Consider the following 24,230-nt stretch of genomic DNA (forward strand, 5'->3'; position numbering starts at 1 on the left):
CAGAACACTAGCAACCACCTTTCAATGTCAGTGTCCCCCAGTATTAATTAGTTTAACTGCCCATTTTTATTGTGTTTTTATACATATGTGAGGGTACCTGTGTGTGTGTGTGTAGGAGTCTGCAGGAGAACATGTCAGCACCCATAAAAGTAAGGCTGTCTGATAGAGTAATCAAATGCTTCCTGAACAGAGATCAGACTGGTTTAGAAAGGGGAAGATGTGATGAAACGGATGGAGAGAGAGAGGAGGTGAGGGAATGTGTGGGTGAGAAGTAAAAGGGGGAAAGAAATCAAAAGTGTAAGGAGAGAGTGGGAGCGATAATAAGCATGAAAGGTGTGCATGCATGAGTAAGAGAGAAAATTAGAGAAAGAAAGAGGTGAGGAGAGCACAAGAGAAGACAAACAGATGAGAACATTGATGAACCATCAGATCATGTCAGTCACTCACTTCATCCTTCTGCTGTAAAATCAACTGCTTCAAAATATCTGCCGTCTACTACTTTGTTGGTGTGTGTTGGGAAGAGGTGTGCAGAATATGTGTAGGAGTTGCTCATATGTTTACAATTATTTAATTATTATTATTTATCTTTTTAAAGAAGCATCCTAATTATGATGAGCAATACATCTTAGCAAACGCCATCACTAACAAACACCTTTGAAATTCCATATTAAATTATTATTTGAAGACTCAAATTGGCCTTCTTATTCTATCCCATTTTTGATATATGGAGGCACATGCTCTTCATCAAACATTTAGTGTAGAAGGCAGACAAGTGTTCTGGACCTGGGCCATGGTGGGGTTGTAAAACAGCAGTCCAGTGCTGGGGGCCAAAGTCATTGTGACGCAGTTCTAGTGGCCATAAATCCAGCAACACTGTGATGCCAGCCAGACAGTCTGTACTGCAGATGGTGGAGGAGGTGCATGTTGCGGAAGAGAAATACTGGTGTCTAAACAGGACATTTTTTCTCTCTTGAGTTGATACTTTTTACCCTTTACAAAAATGTACCATGGGAACCATAGTTTCCACCAATTCTATTGTCCCCATACCGGGGAGTTGCCTGGCCACGGATCCAAAATTTCAATGTAATGATCTTTGAGCCACTTCATTATCACTCTTGCCTTGTGACATGGTGCTCCATCATGCTGGAAAATGCACGGATCATCAAAAAATTGCTCCTTGATCATTGGGAGAAGTTGCTCTTGCAGGACGTTTTGATACCATTCTTTATTCATGGCAGTGTTTTTGGGCTGAATTGTGAGAGAGCCCACTGCCTTGGATGAAAAGCAACCCCACACATGAATGGTCTCAGGATGCTTCATTGTTGGCATGACAACTTCATTGTGAATGCTCATGGTAGCATTCACCTTTTCTTCTCCAGACTATCGATTTTCCAGATGTCCCAAACTGTCGGAAGAGGGCTTCATCAGAGAAAAATAACTTTGCACCAGTCTTCTGCTGTCCAATCCTTGTACTTCCTGCAGAATTTCAGTCTGTTCTTGATGTTTTTCTTGGAGGGAAATGGCTTCTTTGCTGCCCTTCTTGACACCAGGCCATTGTCCAAAAGTCTTTGCCTCACTAAGCATGGAGATGCACTCACACCAACCTGCTGCCAATATTGAGCAAGCTCTGCACTGGTGGTGACACCATTCCGTAGCTGAATCCTCAGGAGGAGACTGTCCTGGCCCTTGCTGGACACTCTGGGACATCCTGAAATGTTCTTCACTGCAGTTGAACCTCTCTCCTTGAAGTTCTTGATGATCTGGTAAATGGTTCTTTCGGTGCAATATTCTTTGCAGCAATTTCCTTGCATGTGAGGCAATTTTGATGCAAAGCAATGATGGCTGCACGTCTTTCTTTAGAGGTAACCATTGCTAACAAGAACACAATGATTGGAAGCACGTCTTCTCTCCTTTTATAGCAATCAGTCTGCTCTTATGATCCAATCAGGATGATAGAGTAATTTCACCTGACTAGTACTCGTTCACACTTTCCCAGGTGCTGCTGGTATGATTAGTGAAATGATGTTAGCTGGTCATTTTGTGACAGGGCCAAAAAACTGTGAAATTGTTTTTTTGGGATAAAGTTAAAAAAAATTTGACCAATGAAGCTTTTTGCAATTATATAAAAGGCATCTGATCACTCTGCACAATAATCTAGAAACAATGTGAATCAACACCACAGCAACTGAAGCAGAAAACTTTGCGAAACACATCATTTATGTCACTTCCAATACTTTTGGCCCCGGCTGTATAGTTGAAATATCACAGAGATTTGGGGGGTCTCTTTGGACTTTTGAGCTATTAAGCAACCTCCCAAAACACCCTAGCAACAACCACATAGCAACACACCAAAAACACTCAGAACACCTTTGAAACTGCTAAACAATGCCCTGGCAACTACCCAGAACACCGTAGCAACCATAAAACCCACTAAAAACATTCAGAACACTTTAGAAACTGCATAGCCATGCCCTAGCAACCATCCAGAACACCATAGCAACCACATATCAATGCACCAAAAACACTCGGTACACCTTAGAAACTAAATAACAATACCCTGACAACCACACAGAACACCCTAGCAACCACATAGCAATGCACAAAACACTCAGGGTATCTCAAATAAATGCATAGCAATGTCCACCCAGGACACCCTAGCAACTGTACAGCACTGCTCCAAAAATACTCAGTAAACCTTGGAAACCGCATAGCAATGCCCTGGCAACCACACAGAACATTTTCTTTAGAAAATATAAAAATCGAGTTGCTATTGCAATACAACTATCGACCTTATTCACGTGACATCATCTTTGATTTATTTTGAGAATGACACCGAGGCTATGAGGGGATAGACTTACACACTCTTCAATGGCATGAATGAAATGGCTAACATGGATATAGCTTCTTACACAGTTTTAAAGAGTTCCTATTATGATTTATCATGGTTTTACAATAGGAACAATAATTATAGTAAGTTAAATATGGTTTATTCTCAAGACTAGCTATCTAGTGTTCAAGCTGAATCATAATTATGGTTTCTTTTGTCAGTCTGAGTATCTCTTAGGGAGGTAAATTTTTGAGCTGTTGTTCCACACATGCGCAACAACAGGAAGTTGTAATTTGTACACATATGTACCATGGGACGATGGGTGTTTCTGAAATCTGTCTTAAATTAAAACACATCAAAGAAAAACGAACTGCTTTCCCCAGAACGTATGGTTCAAGCTTACTGCATGGCACCTTGCGCCACATTGCTGGTGGCCGTTCAGCCCTAGCATTCATGCTAATATGCAAGACACAATAATGTGAGCTAATGCTAACTCTGTTTATGAACAGTTTCAGCTTCTCTCCAGCTGCTTTGATTCTAGGTTAAGTGACCACCCACTGTGTTCTTACTATTTTCATATAGCAAGCCACCATGAACTTTCCTCTCATGGTCCTCCCCTTCTTCCTCATTAGCAAAGAAAACAAGCCTGCACACATGCTCAAGGAAGCTAATAAGCACACACAAGCTGAAACAAACACAAGCTCTTACACATTTTGTCAAGTTTTCTCACACACACATAAACAGAAGGTTTAGTTCTTCACTAACATAAATGTACAATGCTTTCCCTAGAGTGATGTACTGTATCAGCAGACTGATTAAAGGTGCACTTGCATATTTTTTTGCTAATTGCTAAACTTTTAAGAAGAAAGAAATAGGAGTAGTATACAGTAGTATTTAAAAAAATATATGTTACAAATGATTTACACTGACATGAGTCGAAGACTCTAGTAATGTCAGTCTTAGAGAAAAAGCTGCTAATTCTACATGTGGTGCTAAAATGACATCGGCAACTGAGAATTTCGGTTTTTGCAATGTGCTGCATCTATGCTGCTAAGAGTCAGCGCATCATAAACACGCGTTACTGAGCATTTCTTATTTGCTAACATTAAAGGTGCACTAAGTAGGTTTTTGCTAATTAAAAAATGCTTTATACAAAGACATGAATGACATTTTGTAGAAATATGCTGCAAATGATGCACACTCCTATGAGATGAAGACTCAACATATCAAAAACTCAGTAAAACGGTTTAATTTTACATGGACCAGGTCGCCCCCTCATGCAATGACTGAGTTACTACCACTAATAATGACAACAATAATCAAATGTTTACTTTAAATAGTGCTTTCAGCCAATGCTCAAACATAAACATACATGTACATGTAAGCAAAACAAGAACATACATACAATAAAACAACAAATTCAATATACTTGCAGACAACAATGGTGTCAAACTCAACAGTAAAGTCTAAATGAGTGCAAGTGAAAAGATGAAATGTCAAAACAAGAGTTCCCTGCTGGAGTCATGAGACAAACCGCTACTACCTGCAACTCTCAAGGCACGAATCACAATTAAGTGATGCGACATTGATCGGCAAGCGCGAGCACACGGCAGTGTTCAGCCTGTTACAGTCTAGTGAGCAACAATCCACAAAAATGTATTTGGATTGGATACAAGAATGTCCATTACAGGGATATGTGTATTAGGAGATGGATAAAAACACAGACTTAAAGAACAAAACAGATAATAGATAAACATATTCCTTTTAAAGGGTCTGCATTTGATAAACAAATTTAGAGTATCCATGATGAAGGGTGTTGAGTTTAGAGTGGAGGATTTAGAGTCCAAAACTACAAGTAGGCCTACTACTGGGGCCGATAGTACGAGTAAGAGCCAGCTGAAGTCTTGGTGCACTTTTGAATTGTATTGTATACATAGTCAGGGCCGTAACTATTTTAGATATTGTGGACACATCCCCTCCAATATTCAGATTTGTGTTTGACTGATGGGTCTTTCAATGGTTGATTCTGAAATGAATACATTTAGACCACCCAATCTCAATATGTGGTTGTATGTATATTGTATGTATGCATATGTTTGTCTGTATATTGGCATTATATTGGCCATCAGCCAAACTGCTCTCTAGTATTACCAGTACTTAGTATTATTGTACTGCTATAGTATTTTTATATAATGAAGCATTATATGTTAAATATTATAATTAACACATTACTCTGATTTGGACATTTTAAAAACTAACCCAATAACTTTCATAGTTGAAGTTGTCACTGTCAGCATTTAAAGCTTTCATTTCAAGCAAAATGAAATGTGTGAGAACTAAATGAGAGTTTGATGAAAAAACATGCTCAAGTGAGAATGAGGAGGGAGGCATTTGATTGGATGGTGCTGGTATTTTAAACTCTACGAGAGCTGTTTATCATCAGCACAGATTCATTATGTTATAATAGAGGTTTTCAACTCACAGGAATTTGTTAGCTAGAATATTTTCGCTTTATTTCATAGATTCACTTTACTTGGCTGGTGAGCTGGAGAAATGAATAATGTTCACTGTATTTCCATTATTATTGTTTTGTGTTCTTCTCTGTTGAATATATGTGGGCGGCATGAGTTTATATTTGGAGTATGTCAAAATTCAGAATTTTAACAAACTTCTAACAAATCTCTCTCTCTCTCTCTCTCTCTCTCTCTCTCTCTCTCTCTCTCTCAGCCACTAGTTCAGCTCACCTGGAGGATCTAGCATATCTTGATGAACAGAGACAGGCGCCACTGCGCACATCTTTGCGCATGCCACGTCAGAACTCCGGTTCAGGACGCTCTGGACAGGCAGACATGAGAGGTGTGCATTTTCTTTTTGTTTACCTATTAGTGCATGTGTTAACATGTTTTCATTTCAAAGCCTGTTCAGTACTCTGAAGCTTGGCGATTAGCCAGTCGTTACAGAGGTCATTGACATATATTTAGGTACAGTAGCAGAATCAGGCTGTTCAATTCTAAAGGTTGTTATTGTTGCAAATAAACTTGAGTAACATATGTGGTAAAGTGTGTAATCTCTGCACGCTAGTGTCCCGTGTCTTCCATAGGTGAGACAAACAGACAGTCTGCATTGGCTAAACCGGTATAGCTATATTGCGGTGTTCGGGATTCTCAAACAGAGCAATGTCAACCTGCAAATATTAAGATGGTATAGGTCAATAAAACTACATTCATCAGCAAAAAAGATAATTACATTTAGCAGAAAGGGTGAAATTACACATAACATGTCCCGTTAAAACTCTCAGCACTCCACTGCTCTTCTGTGGACCCCCCCTCGTCCTGCTGTTCTCTCTGTCTCTGTTTCCCCTCCAGGCTGCCGTGCCATAATCTGTCTCCTGTCCAGATCGATATATCGACTTCCTATTAGCATGAGCGCTGGCTCATCTGTCAGAGCTCAGCCTGCTGTCTAAAGCTCACAGTCAAGACTCCACACATCCTAAATCAGCCTCATGGAAGGGCTTGGAGAGTTCTCTCTCTTTCCCCTTCTCTTTCTGTGACTTGACTTGACTCAAACTTCATTCAAAGGGAAAAGAATTATATTTTTTTACACATGGGCAAATAGTCTTTTCTTGTTTTAAACATAAACTCTATTCAATTTTGCTAGATTCATCTGAAAACAAGACTTAATATTTTATGTACAGCAATTCTGTTTCTCTAGTAATTTATTTTTAAGGACGTTTAGATATTTTTACCCGAAAATAAGACAAACTCTTTTTTGCAGTGGATGTATTGTATGCAACACATTTGTCCTCCAAAATGTTGTACTTTTGAGTTTTTTCATAATTCCCATTATACTCAATGGCGAATTTTATTACTGTTATAGTGTTATTTTTTACTGTAATTTAAACTTGAAATGGTGATGAGGCTCATGTACCTAAAATAGGCCTGTTTACTTTTCCTTATACATTCATATAATTTTAAGCCAAAACCTTTGTTGATAAATATCCTACAACCTTACAATGTAAATAAAAAAAGCTTTATTTCTTTTCTTCTGCATTACAGGTATAAGAATTAGATTTTTTCATTGCAGTAATGATAATGTGCAGAGAAAATGTACCTAATTTAGTCATTTTAATGAAAATAATGTCACAATGCGTAAAAAAAAAACATTACATTTTCTTTAAGCAAATGTATTTTCATATATCTTTCTGTTGATTTTGGAGTGAAATATGACCCGGACATGTTCTTGAAAGGCTTTGTGAGATTCATCCAATTATAGAGACATGATTCCCAAACCTTACGTCTGACATGACTAATAAGAACGCAACTACAAGAAAATAATTCTAGCATGAAGTAACTAGCATTAAATAACACTAATGACATCATTTTAGTGTAATTACAAGCAGGTTCTTTCATGTACGAGTACAATTCTATATCAGTTGGGCCTTTTCCACCATTGTGGAAAAGCAAAAAGGAAGTAAATGTTTGTGTATGCTTCAGTTCATTCGATAAATATTAGAATAATGAATATTACAGAACTAATTATGAATTTAGATTTAGATTGTTTTCATTAATATTAATGATCTTTTTATTAATGGGGCATTTGATATGATTGATTGCAAGCATATGTGGAGGATTTAGCATCATAATGAATATAAATATTGCTGTATGCATGGTCGCTAAGGCGTAGATTTGGCTTGAACATTGGGGGAGTTGCAGCGTGGAGCATTTAAATATTTCCGTTGATCATGGTATAAATAATACTTGCTTGTTTTGATCACCCCTCCCTCCCCCAAATCCCCCTGGAATCTACACCCCTGCATGGTTATAATGATTTATTTTTTCAAATAATTATCTGAACACAAAAGCGACATGCATCCACAGTGGTAGTTTTCTGTAACCATAGCAACAGCTCAGCAACAGCTCTGTGCCTGTTCATGGTGCGGCGAGAGTGATCTGTGATTTCAGCTGTATTTTCTGTCTTACATTTAACGGGTAAAAAGACCCCCCATCTCTGGGTGTTAGTGCCAGTGCCAACTGTATGCCTATTCCAGACGAAGCAGCTCCCCCTGCTGATTAAGAATGGTTACTGCATGTAAATGAACACTTAAAGGGAAAGTACGCCCAGAAATGAAAAGTAGATGTTAAGCAGAATGTAAATCTTAGTCAACCTTCACTTTCATTGCATCTTTCTTTCCCCATTCAATGAAAGTGAATGGTGACTGTGGCTAACATTCTGCTTAACATCTACTTTTGAGTTCTGCCGAAGAAAGCAAGTCATATGGGTTTTGAACAACATGAGGGGGAGTAAATGATGACAGAATTTTCATTTTTGGATGAACTATTCAACTAGAGTATGGTTCAACTGTATTTTGAAATTGTAATTTCAGCAGACACCAAGTCATTGTTTTTGCAAGTGAGTTTCAAGTAAAATATGTTTAGATTGAAGATTTGGATGTTTGCTAAAGCAGTGCATTAATAAAGAGTCTATGGAAGTAAAACCTGTTGTTTATATTCATCTTACTTAAACCACTTTCTAATGTTTCCCATGATACAGTGCGCTTCGCTCCGTATCGCCCAGCGGACATCGCCCTAAAGCCACTTCTCTTCGAGGTGCCCAGTCTCACGCCTGACACAGTCTTCACCGGTCGAGAATGGCTGTTCCAGGAAGTTGACGCGTCTCTTCGCGGCAGTGAGCCCACCGCCAATCAAGGTGTTGTTATTGTCGGCCACGTGGGCTTCGGCAAAACAGCCATCATCTCTCGCTTGGTGGCTATGAGCTGTCATGGTAACCGTATGAGACAGATCACGTCTGACAGCCCCCATGCCTCACCAAAACGTGAGTGGATTAATTTCATTGAAAATTGCAGAATTGTGTCTATATGGTTATTAGATCTTAAAGGAATATTCCGTGCTCAGTACAAGTTAAGTTCTTGTAATTGACCGCATTTGTTGCATAATGATGATTACCTCGAAAAATAATTAAAACTCTCCCCTCCTTTTCATAATAAAAGCACAAATCAAGGTTACATTGTAAGACACTTACAATGGAAGTGAATGGGGGCCAGAGGGTTTAAAGGCAGAAATGTGAATTTTATCATTTTATAAACTTATCATTTTATAAATTGTCATTTTTTTTTTTCAATCGTTTTAGGGTTTGTTGACTTTACATCGCCATGGCAATGATGTTGTAAAAATTCGCTATAACTTTACACAGAAATGGTTAGTAAGCGATTTCATCACACTATGACAAAACTTTTAAAACAGTGAGTATTTTTCAAAAATTGGCCCCGTTCACTTTCATTGTAAGTGCCTCACTGTAACCCAGATTTTTGCTTTTTTAAAGAAAAGGAGGGACAAGTTTCCAAGTGAAACAAGAAATACAGGGAGAAAATATTTTGGGCAGGACATGATTTTTCCATTGGGAATTTATTGGATTATGAAAATTGGGCATTACAAACCAGAATTGGAATTATACTGATGAATAAGTAACAATAGCAACGGGAAGGTGCAGGAAGAAAGTAGATGAAGTAGGTGAATTTTGATTTCATGTTGACTTTTCAGAAAGGATATTCTCAATGGGGTTTAAAACATTGAAAATCTGGGACTTTTTCATTTTTTTAACCCACAAAATGCTTTTTGGAGCATGATTCATTTCAAATCACTTACAAAATTCATAAGAAATTCTGAAATGAATGTTAAGTTCAACTTTTCATAGGAATTGTTATGATGATAATATCATTTGTAATGAAAATGTTCTATTAAATTAGAAACAAAATGAAATACAAGCATTTTTTTCTTGTGGTTTCAGTAATATCTGACTCTAAATAAGTTTTGGTTGTGTATGTAATCTTCGGCCTTAAATCTACGTACATTTTGCTTTTGTGATTTGTTTCATTCTCAGATGGGGACACGTTGCCCCTTAGCCAGCCTCAGTCTGTTCACGGCACTCTGGTCGGGGGAAGCAGCTGCCCTGGCACGCCAGAGATGAGGAGACGCCAGGAGGAGGCGCTCAGGAAACTGGCCTCACAGGTGCCAACTAATACCAACATATTTAACTGGCATATGACCAGCACATCATTCTATTTCTTCATCTATATCTATTTAACTTTTTTTTTTTTATTCCTTGCTGTTTCTCACTCTATCGCTCTCTTTCCTTTTATATATCCGTATTCTTTTAAGCACAAAGGTTTATTGTGGCTCTGTTGCCTTATCAAATATTTATATCTGCAGAGTCTCACAGCACAGTCATCAGATATACTCAGTGCTCTGCATTGTTAATGAGTACATGCTTTTGAACACACACACACACACACACACACACACTGCTTGATGAGGTGAAGTCTTATAGTATTGGAATAAGGCCATCGATGCACTCAAACTCCATAATGTTTTATGCATTAATGAAGCCCCTTTCATAGTATTTAAACTTCTGAGCTTTCAGTCTTTCCTTGTTTTATAATTCATCGTGTTGTTGAGCTGAGAGTGGTTCCTGCACTAAATCCCTAAGATTAGAAATGTTTTTGTGCTTTTTGGTAGTTCTTTGTCTAAACCTATATTGTGTAGATTTACGGTGCACCATAAGGCGCACATTTAACTTCTCACTGCAAAATTCTGCGGGTGAAATACAGTCATCTTAATGGGAATATGCACGATCGTGATTTTTGCAAGATGGACTTCCGGTGGCGAAGAATTTTCCCCCGCAGATTTCACGTGGAGTTCAAGTATAGTGAACTTTAACAGGTGAATTTGCTGCTTTGACCAATAGGAAGTTGCTTGGTTTGGCATTGACCTGTACGTGTGCGGTGCTTCTTATACATCTACACTGAATATTCACAATAGACAAGGATAGAGTTTTTGCCATTCCTTTACTCAGTTCAGTTTTTTTCTCTGATATGTGTATATGAAACATATTTACAGTATAATAGCCTTTGTGCCTGGTGTGCTAATAATGTGTACACCACTAACATATATTTATATATTTTTTTTCTACCCTTTTTCTCCCAATTTGGAATGACCAATTCCCAATGTGCTTTTTTTTTAAGTCCTCGTGGTCGCATAGTGATTCGCCTCAATCCGTGTGGCAGAGGATGAATCCCAGCTGCCTCCGCTTCTGAGACCGTCAACCCACGCATCTTATCACGTGGCTTGTTGAGCGCATTGCCACAGATACATAGCACGTGCGGAGGCTTCACGCCACCCACCGCGGCATCCATGCTCAACTCACCACGTGGCCCACCGAGAATGAACCACATTATAGTGACCACGAGGAGGTTACCCCATGTGCCCCTGCTACCCAGGCCCCCTACATATATTTGTTATTTGTAATTTAGCTCAGAGATTAATAGCAGGTTAGATGGAAAGCAGATTTTGGGGCCTTAAAAGAATATTCCAGGTGCAATACAAGCTCAGTCGACAGTATTTGTGGCTTAATGTTGATTACCACAAAATTCATTTTGATTCGTCCCTCCTTTTCTTTTAAAAAAGCAAAAATCAATGATAAAGTGAGACACTTACAATGGAAGTGAATGGGGCCAATTTTTGGAAGGTTAAAGGCAGAAATGTGAAGCTTATAATTTTAAGGTAATTTTAGAGTTTTAGGGTTTGTTGACAACATATCATCATGGCAACGAAATTGTAAAATTAGCTATAACTTTACACAGAAAAAATTACTATTTAATTAGACTAAAATCGTGTTAAAACACATTATGTCTTGTGGCTATACTTTTCAAAATGTGAGTAATTTAACATTCAAAAATTGGCCCCCATTCACTTCCATTGTAAGTGCCTCACTGGAACCACGATTTTTGCTTTTTTTAAAGAAAAGGAGGGGCAAGTCAACACAAATTTTTGTGGTAATCAACATTATGCCATAAATGCTGTCAAATTATGTCTAGCACATGTTTAAAAAAAACATGTCCTGTGTGAACGGCCCCTAACTACTTCTCCTTATCTCTCTCCTGTAGGTGGTGGCGTACCATTACTGTCAGGCAGATAATGCGTACACATGTCTGGTCCCTGAGTTTGTGCATAACGTGGCAGCATTGTTGTGTAGGGCTCCTCAGATGCAGGCCTACCGAGAACTGCTACTACGCCAGCCGCATCTGCAGAGCACACTCAGTCTACGCGCCTGCGTCCAGGACCCTTTTAATGCATTCCGCAGGGGCCTGCTGGAACCACTGGAGATCCTGCATAGAGGTTTGTAAACATTCACACACTCATATTTGCACACACTGACATACATGCAATATATAAAACATACTATATTTGCAGAGAGGAAGCTCGCATTCGAGGAGAATCTCATCATCTTGATCGATGGCTTGAATGAGGCAGAGTTCCATAAGCCGGATTATGGGGAAACCATTGTTTCCTTCCTGTGTAAAACCATTGAGCGCTTTCCTCCCTGGCTCAAACTTGTGGTCACTGTCAGAACAACACTACAGGTATCTGTCTATATGTCTGTCTGTTATAGCCTAGATTTGACTTTTTTTATTTTTTATTATTATTATTTTTTATTTAATTTTTTTATTGGTCATAGAACACCTTTTATTCTTTCCTTCATTACTGTTAATCATCCTTCTTTCCTTATGTCTTCCTTTATTCCTTCCTTTTATTCATCCTTGCTTCCTTCTGTACTTCCTTTTATACTTCATTTTATTTTTCCTTCCTTTTGATTTTACAGGTTTGCTTGCTTGCTTTTGTTCTTCCTGTATTCTTTCCTTACCTCCTACATTCCTTCCTTCCTTCTTTCCCTCCTTCCTTTTAATTTTCCTTGTTTGTTTCATTTTACTCTTCTTTCTTTACTTCCCTCCTTTCTTCTTTCCTTCCTCCTTTTTATTCTTCCATCTTTCCTTCCTTTATTCCTTTTTTCTAATCTTCCTTGTTTGCTTGCTTTCTTTTATACTTCTTTCTTTCCTGCCCTTGTTCCTTATTTTTATTCTTCCTTCCTTCATTACTTCCTACCTTCCTCCTTTCTTTCCTTCCTTTTAATTTTCCTTGTATGCTTGCTTCCTTTTGTTCTTCTTTCCTTCCTTCCATCTTTTTATTTTTATTTAATTAACTTTGTATTCATTTTTCCTTCCTTAATTCCATTCTACCTTCTTTCGTTCCTTCCTTCATTCCTTCCTTTTTATTTTCCTTGTTTGCTTGCCTCCTTTTATTCGTTCTTCTGTCCTTCGTTCCTTCCTTCCTATCTTCCTTCCATTTTCTATTCTTCTTTATTTCCTTCATTCCTTTTAATTTTCCTTGTTTTCTTGCTTCCTTTTCTTTCTTTCTTTACTTCCTTGCTTATTTTTATTCTTTCTTTTTATTCTTCCTTCTTTCCTTCCTTCCTGCCTTCCTTGTAATTTTCCTTGTTTCCTTGCTTCCTTTTATTCCTTTTCCTTCCTTTCCTTCCTTTACTTCATTAATTTTTTAATCTTACTTGTTTGCTTGCTTCTTTTTTCATCCTTCCTTCTATCCGTCCTTCCTTTTTCCCTACCTTTTTTTTTTTTTTACACTAAACTTAACCACTCATGTTTATTTTGTATTACTCCACTCCTCATTTCTCTCTTTTCTCTCTTTCTCAATCTGTCTCTGTCGTTCCTGTCCCTCTCTATCTTAGGATGTTACTCGTCCATTACCGTTCCACCGAATCTCTCTGGATCGGTTGGAAGAGAGCGATGCAATTGACTCGGACCTGCAGGGCTACATCCTGCACCGGCTACACTCTAGCCAGGAGATCCAGAACAACGTGGCTCTCAATGGCAAACTAGACAATGCTGCCTTCACCAAATTTAGCACTCATCTGAAGAGCCTGAGCCGTGGCTCCTACCTCTACCTGAAGCTCACGCTGGACCTCATCGAGAAGGGTTACCTCGTGCTCAAAAGCTCCAGCTACAAGGTCAGAGGTCAATCAAATAAGTTACCCCATGGGGGAGAGTTTATATCAACAAGTTTTTCTTGATGAGTTTTAAATAATAAAATTTTGTTTTGTTTTTGGTTAAATTTGCTTGGACATTTGCCTCATTTTGCTTCTTTAAAGAGTGAATCTGTTTCAGCTTTTTTTTATGTATTTACAAAAATCGTAAGTGTGACGTTTGTGTTCAGGTGGTTCCAGTGAATCTTGCTGAAGTTTATCTGCTGCAGCTGAACATGCGTTTCCCCACTCAGTCCTCATTTGAACGTGTTCTTCCACTGCTTAATGTGGCCGTGGCCTCTCTTCACCCGTTAACTGACGAGCAGGCTTTTGGCGCCGTGAACGCAGGTATGGTTCACAGAGCTGCATTAGACTGGGACGATTTTCAGCAGAGGTGTGAACTTTTGTCACCGTTCTTGGTGAAAAGACGAGATGGAACACATATGTTCATCCACCCCTCCTTCAGAGAGTGGCTCATCTGGAGAGAGGAAGGAGAGAAGACCAAGTTCCTCTGTGACCCCAGGTGAGACAGTCTAAGAGACAAAATTAAGGATGGAAATCATTTGCTTATTTTTTCGTTTTTGTGGGTTGAAGTGTCAGTGCAGTACTGTTTATACATTTTCTTCAAACATTTCCTTTAGGAGTGGTCATACACTGCTTGCTTTCTGGTTTTCACGACAAGTGGCGAAACTCAATCGACAACAGACCCTTGAACTTGGCCACCACATTCTCAAAGCTCACATCTTTAAAGTGTGTAACATTCACAGCTCTACCAAATCCTTTGCTACTGTAAATTGACAAAGTTTACACATTGATATCATCTATTTGGTATTTGTTCGTATTATAAAAAAGTAGTATAACAATGCTTTTAAGCAAGTTAACCCTAAATGACATTACAACATATGAGTTGTCAATGTCATTGTATCAGTATTGACTAACAACAATGTGAATGTTTTGCACTCAGGGCCTGAGTAAGAGGGTTGGGGTTTCCTCGTCAGTGCTGCAGGGGTTGTGGATTTCCTACAGCACAGAAGGGCTCTCTGCTGCTCTGGCTTCACTCCGAAACCTCTATACTCCAAACATCAAGGTAATAACGTACAATTCACATTACAATCCCGAGGCTAGGTCTCTTTTTTTTTATTGTTTGGATACAGAACAATTCAGCCGTCCGATTTCTTTCTGAGCATGACAAAAAATTGGCAATTAGTGTAGTGTGAAATATTGATTGCAGATATTGTACATTTTCGAATTGCTGCCATGTTTTTATATTTTGGTTCTAACGGTTTCTCCTGTTCTAACTTAGTGTGCCATGCCTCTATTAACTGATCAAACTAATGGTTTTCCAGTAGCTGACCATTAAAAATCCCCAAAATCTCAATTTAATTGCTCTTGTTTGTTTGTCTGGCTGGCTGTCTACCCATGTTTGCAATCTACACAAGGCTTATTACCTTAAAACTTTGAATCTCTATTTAAACTGCCAAAGTTTTGAAAGGACACACTCCTTTACATTTTCAAGCAAGGATAATTCATCAAGCCAACATTCAAAGTTCCTCTTGATGAACTTGCCTTTTCCAGTTCGCAATAAGCATTTGTTACAGCAGTAGTTAGCCTGAAACAAATGCTCATTTAAAAACCTTTCCTCTCTGAATCCCTTCTTCCATCTACTCGTCTCATGACTCTCTCCATCCCTTCCTCTAGGTATCTCGATTGCTCATTCTGGGTGGCGCCAACGTCAACTATCGTACAGAGGTTTTAAATAATGCCCCCATCCTGTGTGTTCACGCTCACCTGGGCTACCTGGAGACTTTGGCTCTACTGTTGGAGTTTGGAGCGGATGTGGAGGGTGTTTCAGAGACCGGGCTCACTTCCCTCAGCTATGCAGCTGCCGCGGGACACCTGTCCATCATAACTGCCCTCTGCGCCAAGAAAGCCAAGGTCAGCCAATGACATGTCTGAATAGAGACTGGTAGCCCAGTTAGTCTTGAGTTAGCTGTTCAAAGTTACATCTCTGTTGCTCTGTACAGGTGGATCACCTGGACAAGAACGGTCAGTGTGCACTGGTCCATGCTGCCCTGCGAGGTCATCTAGAGGTGGTGAAATATCTGGTGCAGTGTGAGTGGAACACAGAGGGGCAGCAGGCCGGATCCTTCAGTAAGAGTCATGCTGTACAGCAGGCCCTCATAGCAGCAGCCAGTATGGGCTATACAGAGGTATGCATGCACACTAACTGAATATGGCCATCAGTGGTCCCAAAAAGTAGAAGGGCACTTAAAATTTCACTCAGTATTTTTTTCCCCATTCAAAAATCTTTGGTTTATGACTATTTTTCTTTTAAATAAATTGCACTGACAATTTATCAATGCTATGACATTCATATTGTTTACGTGTGATGTCCAAATACATTTGCGGCCAGTGTATACACAAATGAAAACACTTTCCTCTATGTACGGGCATGCTGGTGGCACACTTTACACTTGTTAATATAGTAATACAAATTTTTTAGTATTTATTAGATTTTTTTTTCCACAGATTGTATCATACCTGCTTGACTTGCCTGAGAAAGATGAAGAAGAGGAGGAACGAGCTCAAATAAATAGCTTTGATACACTGTGGGGTGAAACAGGTACAACACTGCCAGATGTACCGTGTTGGTGTGTCTGTTTTAGTTTACCCAAAAATGAAAACTTCTCATCATTTACTCACCCTCATGCCATCCCAGATGTGTATGACTTTCTTTCTTCAGCAGAACACAAATTAAGATTTTTAGAAGAATATCTCAGCTCTGTAGGCCCATATAATGCAAGTGAATGGTGATCAGACCTTTTGTAGCTCCATAAATCCCATAAAGGTAACATAAAAGTAATCCATAAGACTCTGGTGTTTAAATCCATATCTTCACAAGCAATTTATTAGATGTGGGTGAGAAACAGAACAATATTGAAGTCCTTTTTACTCTAAATCTCCACTTTCACTTTCAGGTGTGAAAGAGAAACTATAAACAGGCACCACATGTGACTTTCAGATGTAAAAGTGAAAGTGGAGATTTAGAGTAAAAAAAGTTAAAATTAAAAGAAAAAAGATTGATCTGTTTCTCACTCACAAACATCAAATCACTTCTGAAGACATTGATTTAAACACCGGAGTCTTATGGATTACTTCAATGTTTCCTTTATGTGATATTTGGAGTTACAAAGGTCTGATCAGCATTCATTTGCATTGTATGGACATACAGAGCTGAGCTATTCTTCTAAAAATCTTTGTTTGTGTTCAGAAGAAGAAAGAAAGTCAAACACATCTGGAATGGCATGTGGGTGAGTAAATGATTAGAGCATTTTCATTTTGGGGTGAACTATCCCTTTAAATATAAACCGTACACATAATGAATTGATTTACTCTTTCTTTCTCTCTCAGCCCTGACAGCAGCAGCAGGTCGGGGGAAGCTAGACGTATGTCGTCTTTTGTTGGAACAGGGTGCCGCAGTGGCTCAACCCAACCGCAGGGGTATCGTACCACTCTTCAGTGCCGTGCGACAGGGACACTGGCAGGTTGGCACCTTCTACAGCTAAAAAAAATCACATCATAAATTGTATGTATATGGCCAATATCCAATATTATGGTTTATATTAGAAATATGCATTATTTTTAGTTGATAAAATATACATTGTGTGTGTGTATGTATGTATGTATGTATGTATGTATGTATGTATGTATGTGTGTGTGTGTGTGTGTATATATATATATATTTATTTATTTATTTATTTTTATTTATTTATTTATTTATTTTTGTCAGTCTAGAATCTAGCATGCTTCATATGACATCAGAAAATTATAATGACAGTGTAAAAGATGGATAAAACCTGGCTTAGAAAAAGATAATACAGTATGTATTTTGCATTCCTAGTGTATACTACTATTTTGTTGAGGTTTATCTGGAATTTCTGAGGCTGGTGGATGTTGTTTTAATCTGAGATGTCTGTTCTATTTGGTTGTGCAGATAGTGGATCTGCTGCTGAATCACGGTGCTGATGTAAACATGGCAGATAAACAGGGAAGAACTCCTCTCATGATGGCTGCGTCTGAGGGACATCTGGGCACGGCAGAGTTCCTGCTGGCTCAAGGTACGGCTGTCCTGCTCATAGACTAGCATCCTAGCATCCTAACATCTACTTCTGATGGATAAACATTAAAGAACTATTGTTAATTTAACAATGTGTAGGTTTTTTGAAGTTTAAAATCATACATCTATTATTAACAGATCCAGTTTCTTTATTCCTACTATAAAATTAAAATCCTCAAAGAAGACTCTCATTAATGAATCCTCTCTGACCTTTGACATTGCTGACTTGCGTCACAGGTGCCTCATTATCTCTGATGGACAAGGAGGGGCTGACATCACTGAGCTGGGCGTGTCTTAAAGGTCACCTCCCATTGGTCCGTGCTCTAGTTGAGAGAGGGGCGGCTACGGCTCACGCAGACAAGAGTGGTCGCACCCCGCTGGATCTTGCTGCCTTCTATGGCGACTCTGAAGTGGTTAGTTACTTTAGTTGCTTGCCATCTAAAATACAGTAAATTACCATAAAACTTTGATGTTAAAAATGCGAATTAGACAAATGTTAGCTTTTTATTTAGTCTCATAGTCTACTGTTATATTAGACTTTTTTATAAGATGTGTCTATTCAAAAAACAAAACAAATGTTATATAAAACGTTATAATGGTGGCATATATGTTAGTGTACATTAATGTTTTCAACAGATTCATAGACAATAAGCCACTGCTCTGGCATTTGAAATGGTTTCAGGTGCAGTATCTGGTGGATCACGGTGCGATGATCGAGCATGTGGATTACAGTGGCATGCGTCCGCTGGACCGGGCAGTTGGCTGCAGGAACACTTCGGTGGTTGTGGCACTGCTCAAGAAGGGTGCCAAGATAGGTAGGGTGGGAGATGGAACAGCTCAATTGTACACTTGAAACATACATACAGATTCAATGAAGCTTTATAAAAGATACAACTTTGTGGAGGGGGAAATATTGATATTGCATTAGTAACCTATAAGCCAACCCTTCCAACTCTTTTTACATGCAGAACACAAGTAGGGCTGTCAATCAATTTGAACATATTCAAATATAAATGGAAGTTTGCATGGGAGACATTACAAAACTGCAACGTTACGCTCTCAGTAAAGTAAGAGGCAGATGTTGTTATTGTCTCTTCAAAATAACACAAACCAACAAGTGAATGCTCTGGATACCTAGTAAAGCACCTGCAGGTAGACATGTGCACACACCAGTTCGCCAGCTATTTTACAAAGGGTTATCCAGTAAAAAGGGGTTGTGATTATTTTAAGAGAGAAGTTCATTCTTAGTATAGCTACATGCATCTCAGGGTCTCCTTCCTTCCCCTCCCTGTAACCTCAGTCATTGTAGACTAACCTCTCTATCTGTGCTCTTCACTGAACTCCAGAACTGCACTGATCTGCAGCTGATCAGGATGAGTTGTTGCTTGTTGCTTTTTCTTATGTCGCTGCTTGCCGCAGCTTCTCACGGCTGATCTTCCCTGTTCTTCCTCTCACGTCACTCTCTCACACCTAACCACCATCAATCTCTCTCTGTCTCTTTCTCTGACCCTATCACGCTCCTGTCTCCTGTCCTCATAAAACTTTGCTTCCTGTCTGATACGGATGCCCCTCCCATGATGCTTCACTCTGCCCCAATAACCTGTCACCCTTTTCCTCGTGACCCATCCCACCTCCTTTTTCTTCTAAACCAGGATGTCAGACCCTCCCCACCCGTGCCCGAGGTAAAACGCAAACCTTTATGTGCCCCATCTATCACTTTTTGACTGTGTCCCTCCATCTCATCTCCATTGTTCGGGTCTGTTAGTGTTTTTGGTGCCCTTGTGAATACAAAAAATAACTGTCATCAGCTGTAAACATGGGTGGATTTTGTGTGATATCAGTGCTGCAAAAATGGCAGACATGGACAGACATGGACATTTTGACTCGGTTTCTGTGCTTGCATGGCTGCATGTTGGAATAACATTGTTGCTTTTTGCATGAAGATGCTTCTACACTCAATTCATTTTTTTCTTAATCAGTGTTAATGTCTTGTTTCCCAGTAAAATATCCAAACATCCCTAAAACAGGCTAAATTTACTTATTTAACAATGATGTTTTCTGGAATAAGACTTGTTTTCAGAGACTATATCTCGAATTAAGGTTATTTTTCTTTGTCAATTGACACGTTATTTTTCTAGTATTAAGCATAAATTTAATTGGATTAACACCTAATTAAAAAATTTTTTTATATCTTGTCAAATTTTGTTTCTTAAAGGAATAGTCCAGGTTCAATACAAGCTATGCTCAGTTGACAACATTTTTGGCATAATGTTGATTAGCACAGAAAATATTTTTGACTCGTCCCTTGTGTATAAAAAAGAAAAAGCTGGGTTACAGTAAGGCACATACAATGGAAGTGAATGGGGCAATCCATAAATGTTAAAGGGATAGCCCACCCAAAAATATAAATTCTCTCATCATTTACTCACCCTCATGCCATCCCTGAAGTGTATGACTTTCTTTCTTCAGCAGAACACAAATGAAGATTTTTAGAAGAACATCTCAGCTATGTTGGTCCATACAATGCAAGTCAATGGTGACCAGACCTTTGTAGCTAAACAAATCACAAAAGAAACATAAAAGTAATCCTTTAGACTCCAGTGGTTAAATCCATATCTAAAGAAGCAATACTATAGATGTGGGTGAGAAATGGATAAAAATGTAAGTCCTTTTTTTAGTCTAAATCTCCACTTTCACTTTTACATCTAAAAATCACATGTGGTGCCTTTTTAGTTTCACTTTCACAGCTGAAAGTTAAAGTGGAACAAGACTGTTTAAACAACTTTAAAGCTAAAATAATACATAAGTCTGAACAGAAGAATAATATGAGTGATTTTATCAAATTATAAGCTTCAGATGTCTGCCTTTTAACCTTTAAAAAAAATAGGCCCCCATTCACTTCCATTGTAAGTGCCTCACTGTAACCTCAATTTTTGCTTTTTTATGAAAAGGAGGGATGAGTTGAAATAATCTTTTGTGGTTAAGCAACATTCTGCCATAAATGCAGTCGATTGAACTTAACTTGTATTGCACCCGGAATATTAGTTTAAATACATTTATTATGCATTAAGGATGTTTACATTTTTTACTAGAAAGCAAGATAAAAAAATCCTGAATAAGAAAGTGACCTATATTGGCCGGTATTTGGCCTTTTTTCAGGCTGTTGGCCAGTTTGGTAACCGATCCAGTGCGTAATGAACTTTTCCTCAGCTGTGACCTGCATGATTTGCTATAAATCACTGCCTGCATACTGCACCTGGCATCCCATGGTCATATCTACAGCTCTAATAGTCCCCTTTTAATCTCTTATTGCCCCACTCCCCTCGCTGTACATTCAGTACAAACACATGACCTCAGTTCAGGCTCTTCACAGGGAGCTCATCCATGCTGACTGCAGGTTTAGTAGCTGTTGGACTTAATGTCTTTATTGCTGATAGATTTAAATTTTGGCAAGGTACAGTATAAACAGCCAAGTTGCATTTTGTTTCTTTTCACTAGCCTGGAGGCTTGCCCTGGCTTTTTGTGATATCCAGAACTTGTTTATAGACTTTTCTTCCTTTCAAGCAAGATATCCTGGCAGCCCTGCTTCTTCCTTTGTGCCCTTAAGAGATTAGGAAACTAGTTCTGTGCCCATGCAATCTGTCAGTCTGGGCTGACTCTGACATTTACGATTCTCTTTTTCATGCTCTATTGCACTCAGGTCCAGCAACATGGGCGATGGCGACATCCAAACCTGATATTATGATTGTCCTGCTGAGCAAACTGATAGAAGAAGGGGACGGATTCTACAAGGCCAGTTGCTTTTATTTGGGCTTAATCATACCCAAAATGACTAGAATATGCAGCAGAAGAAATGTAGCCTGTACATTTAGAAAATGATGATTGTTACAAATAGGAATGTACTTATATCCGATAATAATAGCAGATGGTTAGACATGAGTTTAAATTTGGCTCGGGATATTTCCCAATCCTGATGCCTGTAATTTAAAAACACAGATAATCATGATACTTATAGACTGATGACTGGACAGTATTTAAAATATTTTTACTTTATTGTCATAGGCCAACAACCATGTTTGGTTGCTTAGCTGATTAATATAAGTTTGTTCCACTTTGTGTCAGTTGTAAAATCTACAGACAGTCAGTTCAGTGGATAATAATAAAAAAAATCTGTTTTCAAATATATTTTACTGAATTTTGAGTAAATGTTGAGTAAATTACGTTTCACAGTTTTGTATAAATCCTATTTGTTGTCTTTAATTTTATTGTTTTGTATGCAATACATGTAAACACACATAAGCCATCAACCAGATAGATATCTGCACTAGATCTCCAATATTGGCATCGGCCATGAATGTGTATTGGTTGACCACTCATCACCAATGTAATATGTATCCCTAATAACACATTGATTATTATTTTTATTATTGTTATTATAGTTTTTCATTGCTTTAAAATGTATTTACTGTCAAATTAACAATTTGTCCAAATGTTGCTGGTCCAGAAAGGAAAGGTGAAAGAAGCCGCTCAACGTTACCAGTACGCCCTGAAGAAGTTCCCAAGAGAGGGTTTCACAGAAGACCTGAAGACCTTCCGTGAGCTCAAAGTCTCTCTGCTGCTCAACCTCTCTCGCTGCCGGAGGAAACTGAACGTGAGTCCTAAACCCTCAGTTTTGTTCTTATACTCTCTTCCTTCTGTCCCTCTTCACTCATAGAGATGTAATGAGCAAGCATTGAGACCTTCAAAATCACCAATATCAGACACCTCACATAAAAAGTGACTGTAGAGCTTTTGGTAATTCCTTCCTATAGATCTTTTGTTCTTAGGGGGTCTATTCATTAATGGTATGGAATAACAGCATGAAGGGTGCATAGGAGCTAGTATGATCAAACTCATCTTATAAAGTTCATGCACTTTATTCCAAGCGGACCCAAGGGAACTATGCAATTAATCTTGTATCCTGAATCTCTTCATTTAAAAAGCATCCACTAAATGTCAACTAACTAACTAATAACTAACAAATTTTATGTGTGCACAATTCGTTTTAAGGGAATAGTTCACCCAAAAATTTTATTATTGTCAATTTATATCATATTCTATTCAATACAATGGCAGTTGATAATGACTCACTTCAAAAGCACCCAAACATATTGTAAAAATAGTCCATGCGTGCATCATATTCAAATTCTTCCAAAGGCATATGTTAGGTTTTGTGAGAAACAACATGAAATGTAAGCCATTTTTCAGTGAAAGTATTGACATTGGTGGTTGTGACGAATGCTATGAGAGAAGCTCCTTCAGGCGAGAGATTGCGTTGTTTAGCGCAAGCAGTCTTATGGGTCGTGAGCGATATGAGAGTGAATAAATTATGACAGAATTAAAATTTTGGTGTGAAATAACCCTATGTTTTTCTGTTTGTTTTATTTTTTTCACCTAATCTGTTCTATTTTTTTTTAAACACTCTGAGATAAATCAGTTTGTGTAACAAGGAATTTTATGACCGTATCAATTGAATAATAGGGAATTATTACCAATTTCTCATCACTAAAGGACCTTTTGAGTTTTGAATTTCACCCCTCTGTCCTCCACATGAAGTAATCTTCTTGAAAGCCCCCTTTCATGTCCTTACACATAATTTTTAGTTGATGGTAATGCAGAGCAACTCTCATTTCTTCTCATCTCGCTCTCATCTCTGTTTCAGTTTCAGTTTGGTTTATAGAATCATTTATTGACATAGACGTTTGATTCGTTTCAGTGTGAGGTTTAGTACAAGGGCAGATTTGACCTGGAAAGTGTCTTAAATTAATAGTTCACCCAAAAAAAAAAAAATTCTTTCATCATTTACTCATCCTCATGCATCCCAGATGTGTATGACTTTTTTTCGTCTGCTGAACTCAAATGAAGATTTTCAGAAGAATTTCTCAGCTCTTTTGGTTGATACAATGCAAGTGAATGGGTGCTAAAAGTTTGAAGCTCCAAAAATCACAGAAGTCAGCATAAAAGTAATCCATAAAACTCCAGTGGTTAAATCAATATCTTCAGAAGAGATATGATGGGTATGGGTGAGAAACAGATCAATATTACATTTTTTTCTATAAATTCTCCTCCCTGCTCAGTCAATCTCCACTTTAACTTTAACATTCTACAACTTGTGTTTTTGGTCATTCACATTCTTCATGTATATCGCCACCTACTGGGCAGGGAGAGGCATTTATAGCCAAAAAGGACATAAATATTGATGTGTTTCTCACCCACACCTATTATATCACTTCTGATAATATGCATTAAACCACTGGAGTTTTATTAATTATTTTTATGATGACTTTGTGCTTTTTTTGAGCTTCAAAATGTTGGCACCCATTCACTTGCATTGTATGAACTACAGAGCTGAAATAT

At 38.3% G+C, this 24,230-nt stretch overlaps 1 protein-coding gene across 1 annotated transcript in view; it reads left to right on the forward strand.

Annotated features, from left to right (window-relative positions):
- Positions 1-24,230, forward strand: part of LOC127647151 (protein TANC2-like) — a 208,890-nt gene that overhangs the window by 178,534 nt on the left and 6,126 nt on the right. The window contains 18 exon segments of the mRNA XM_052131231.1: positions 5,555-5,683; positions 8,378-8,659; positions 9,725-9,852; positions 11,787-12,018; positions 12,094-12,263; positions 13,424-13,702; positions 13,909-14,240; positions 14,359-14,467; positions 14,682-14,804; positions 15,416-15,652; positions 15,742-15,927; positions 16,247-16,340; positions 17,129-17,262; positions 17,712-17,835; positions 18,072-18,247; positions 18,517-18,649; positions 21,535-21,626; positions 22,339-22,485. Coding sequence (XP_051987191.1) covers positions 5,555-5,683; positions 8,378-8,659; positions 9,725-9,852; positions 11,787-12,018; positions 12,094-12,263; positions 13,424-13,702; positions 13,909-14,240; positions 14,359-14,467; positions 14,682-14,804; positions 15,416-15,652; positions 15,742-15,927; positions 16,247-16,340; positions 17,129-17,262; positions 17,712-17,835; positions 18,072-18,247; positions 18,517-18,649; positions 21,535-21,626; positions 22,339-22,485 — 3,107 coding nt within the window.

Source organism: Xyrauchen texanus, chromosome 8, assembly GCF_025860055.1.
Source record: "Xyrauchen texanus isolate HMW12.3.18 chromosome 8, RBS_HiC_50CHRs, whole genome shotgun sequence".
NCBI lineage: Eukaryota > Metazoa > Chordata > Actinopteri > Cypriniformes > Catostomidae > Xyrauchen > Xyrauchen texanus.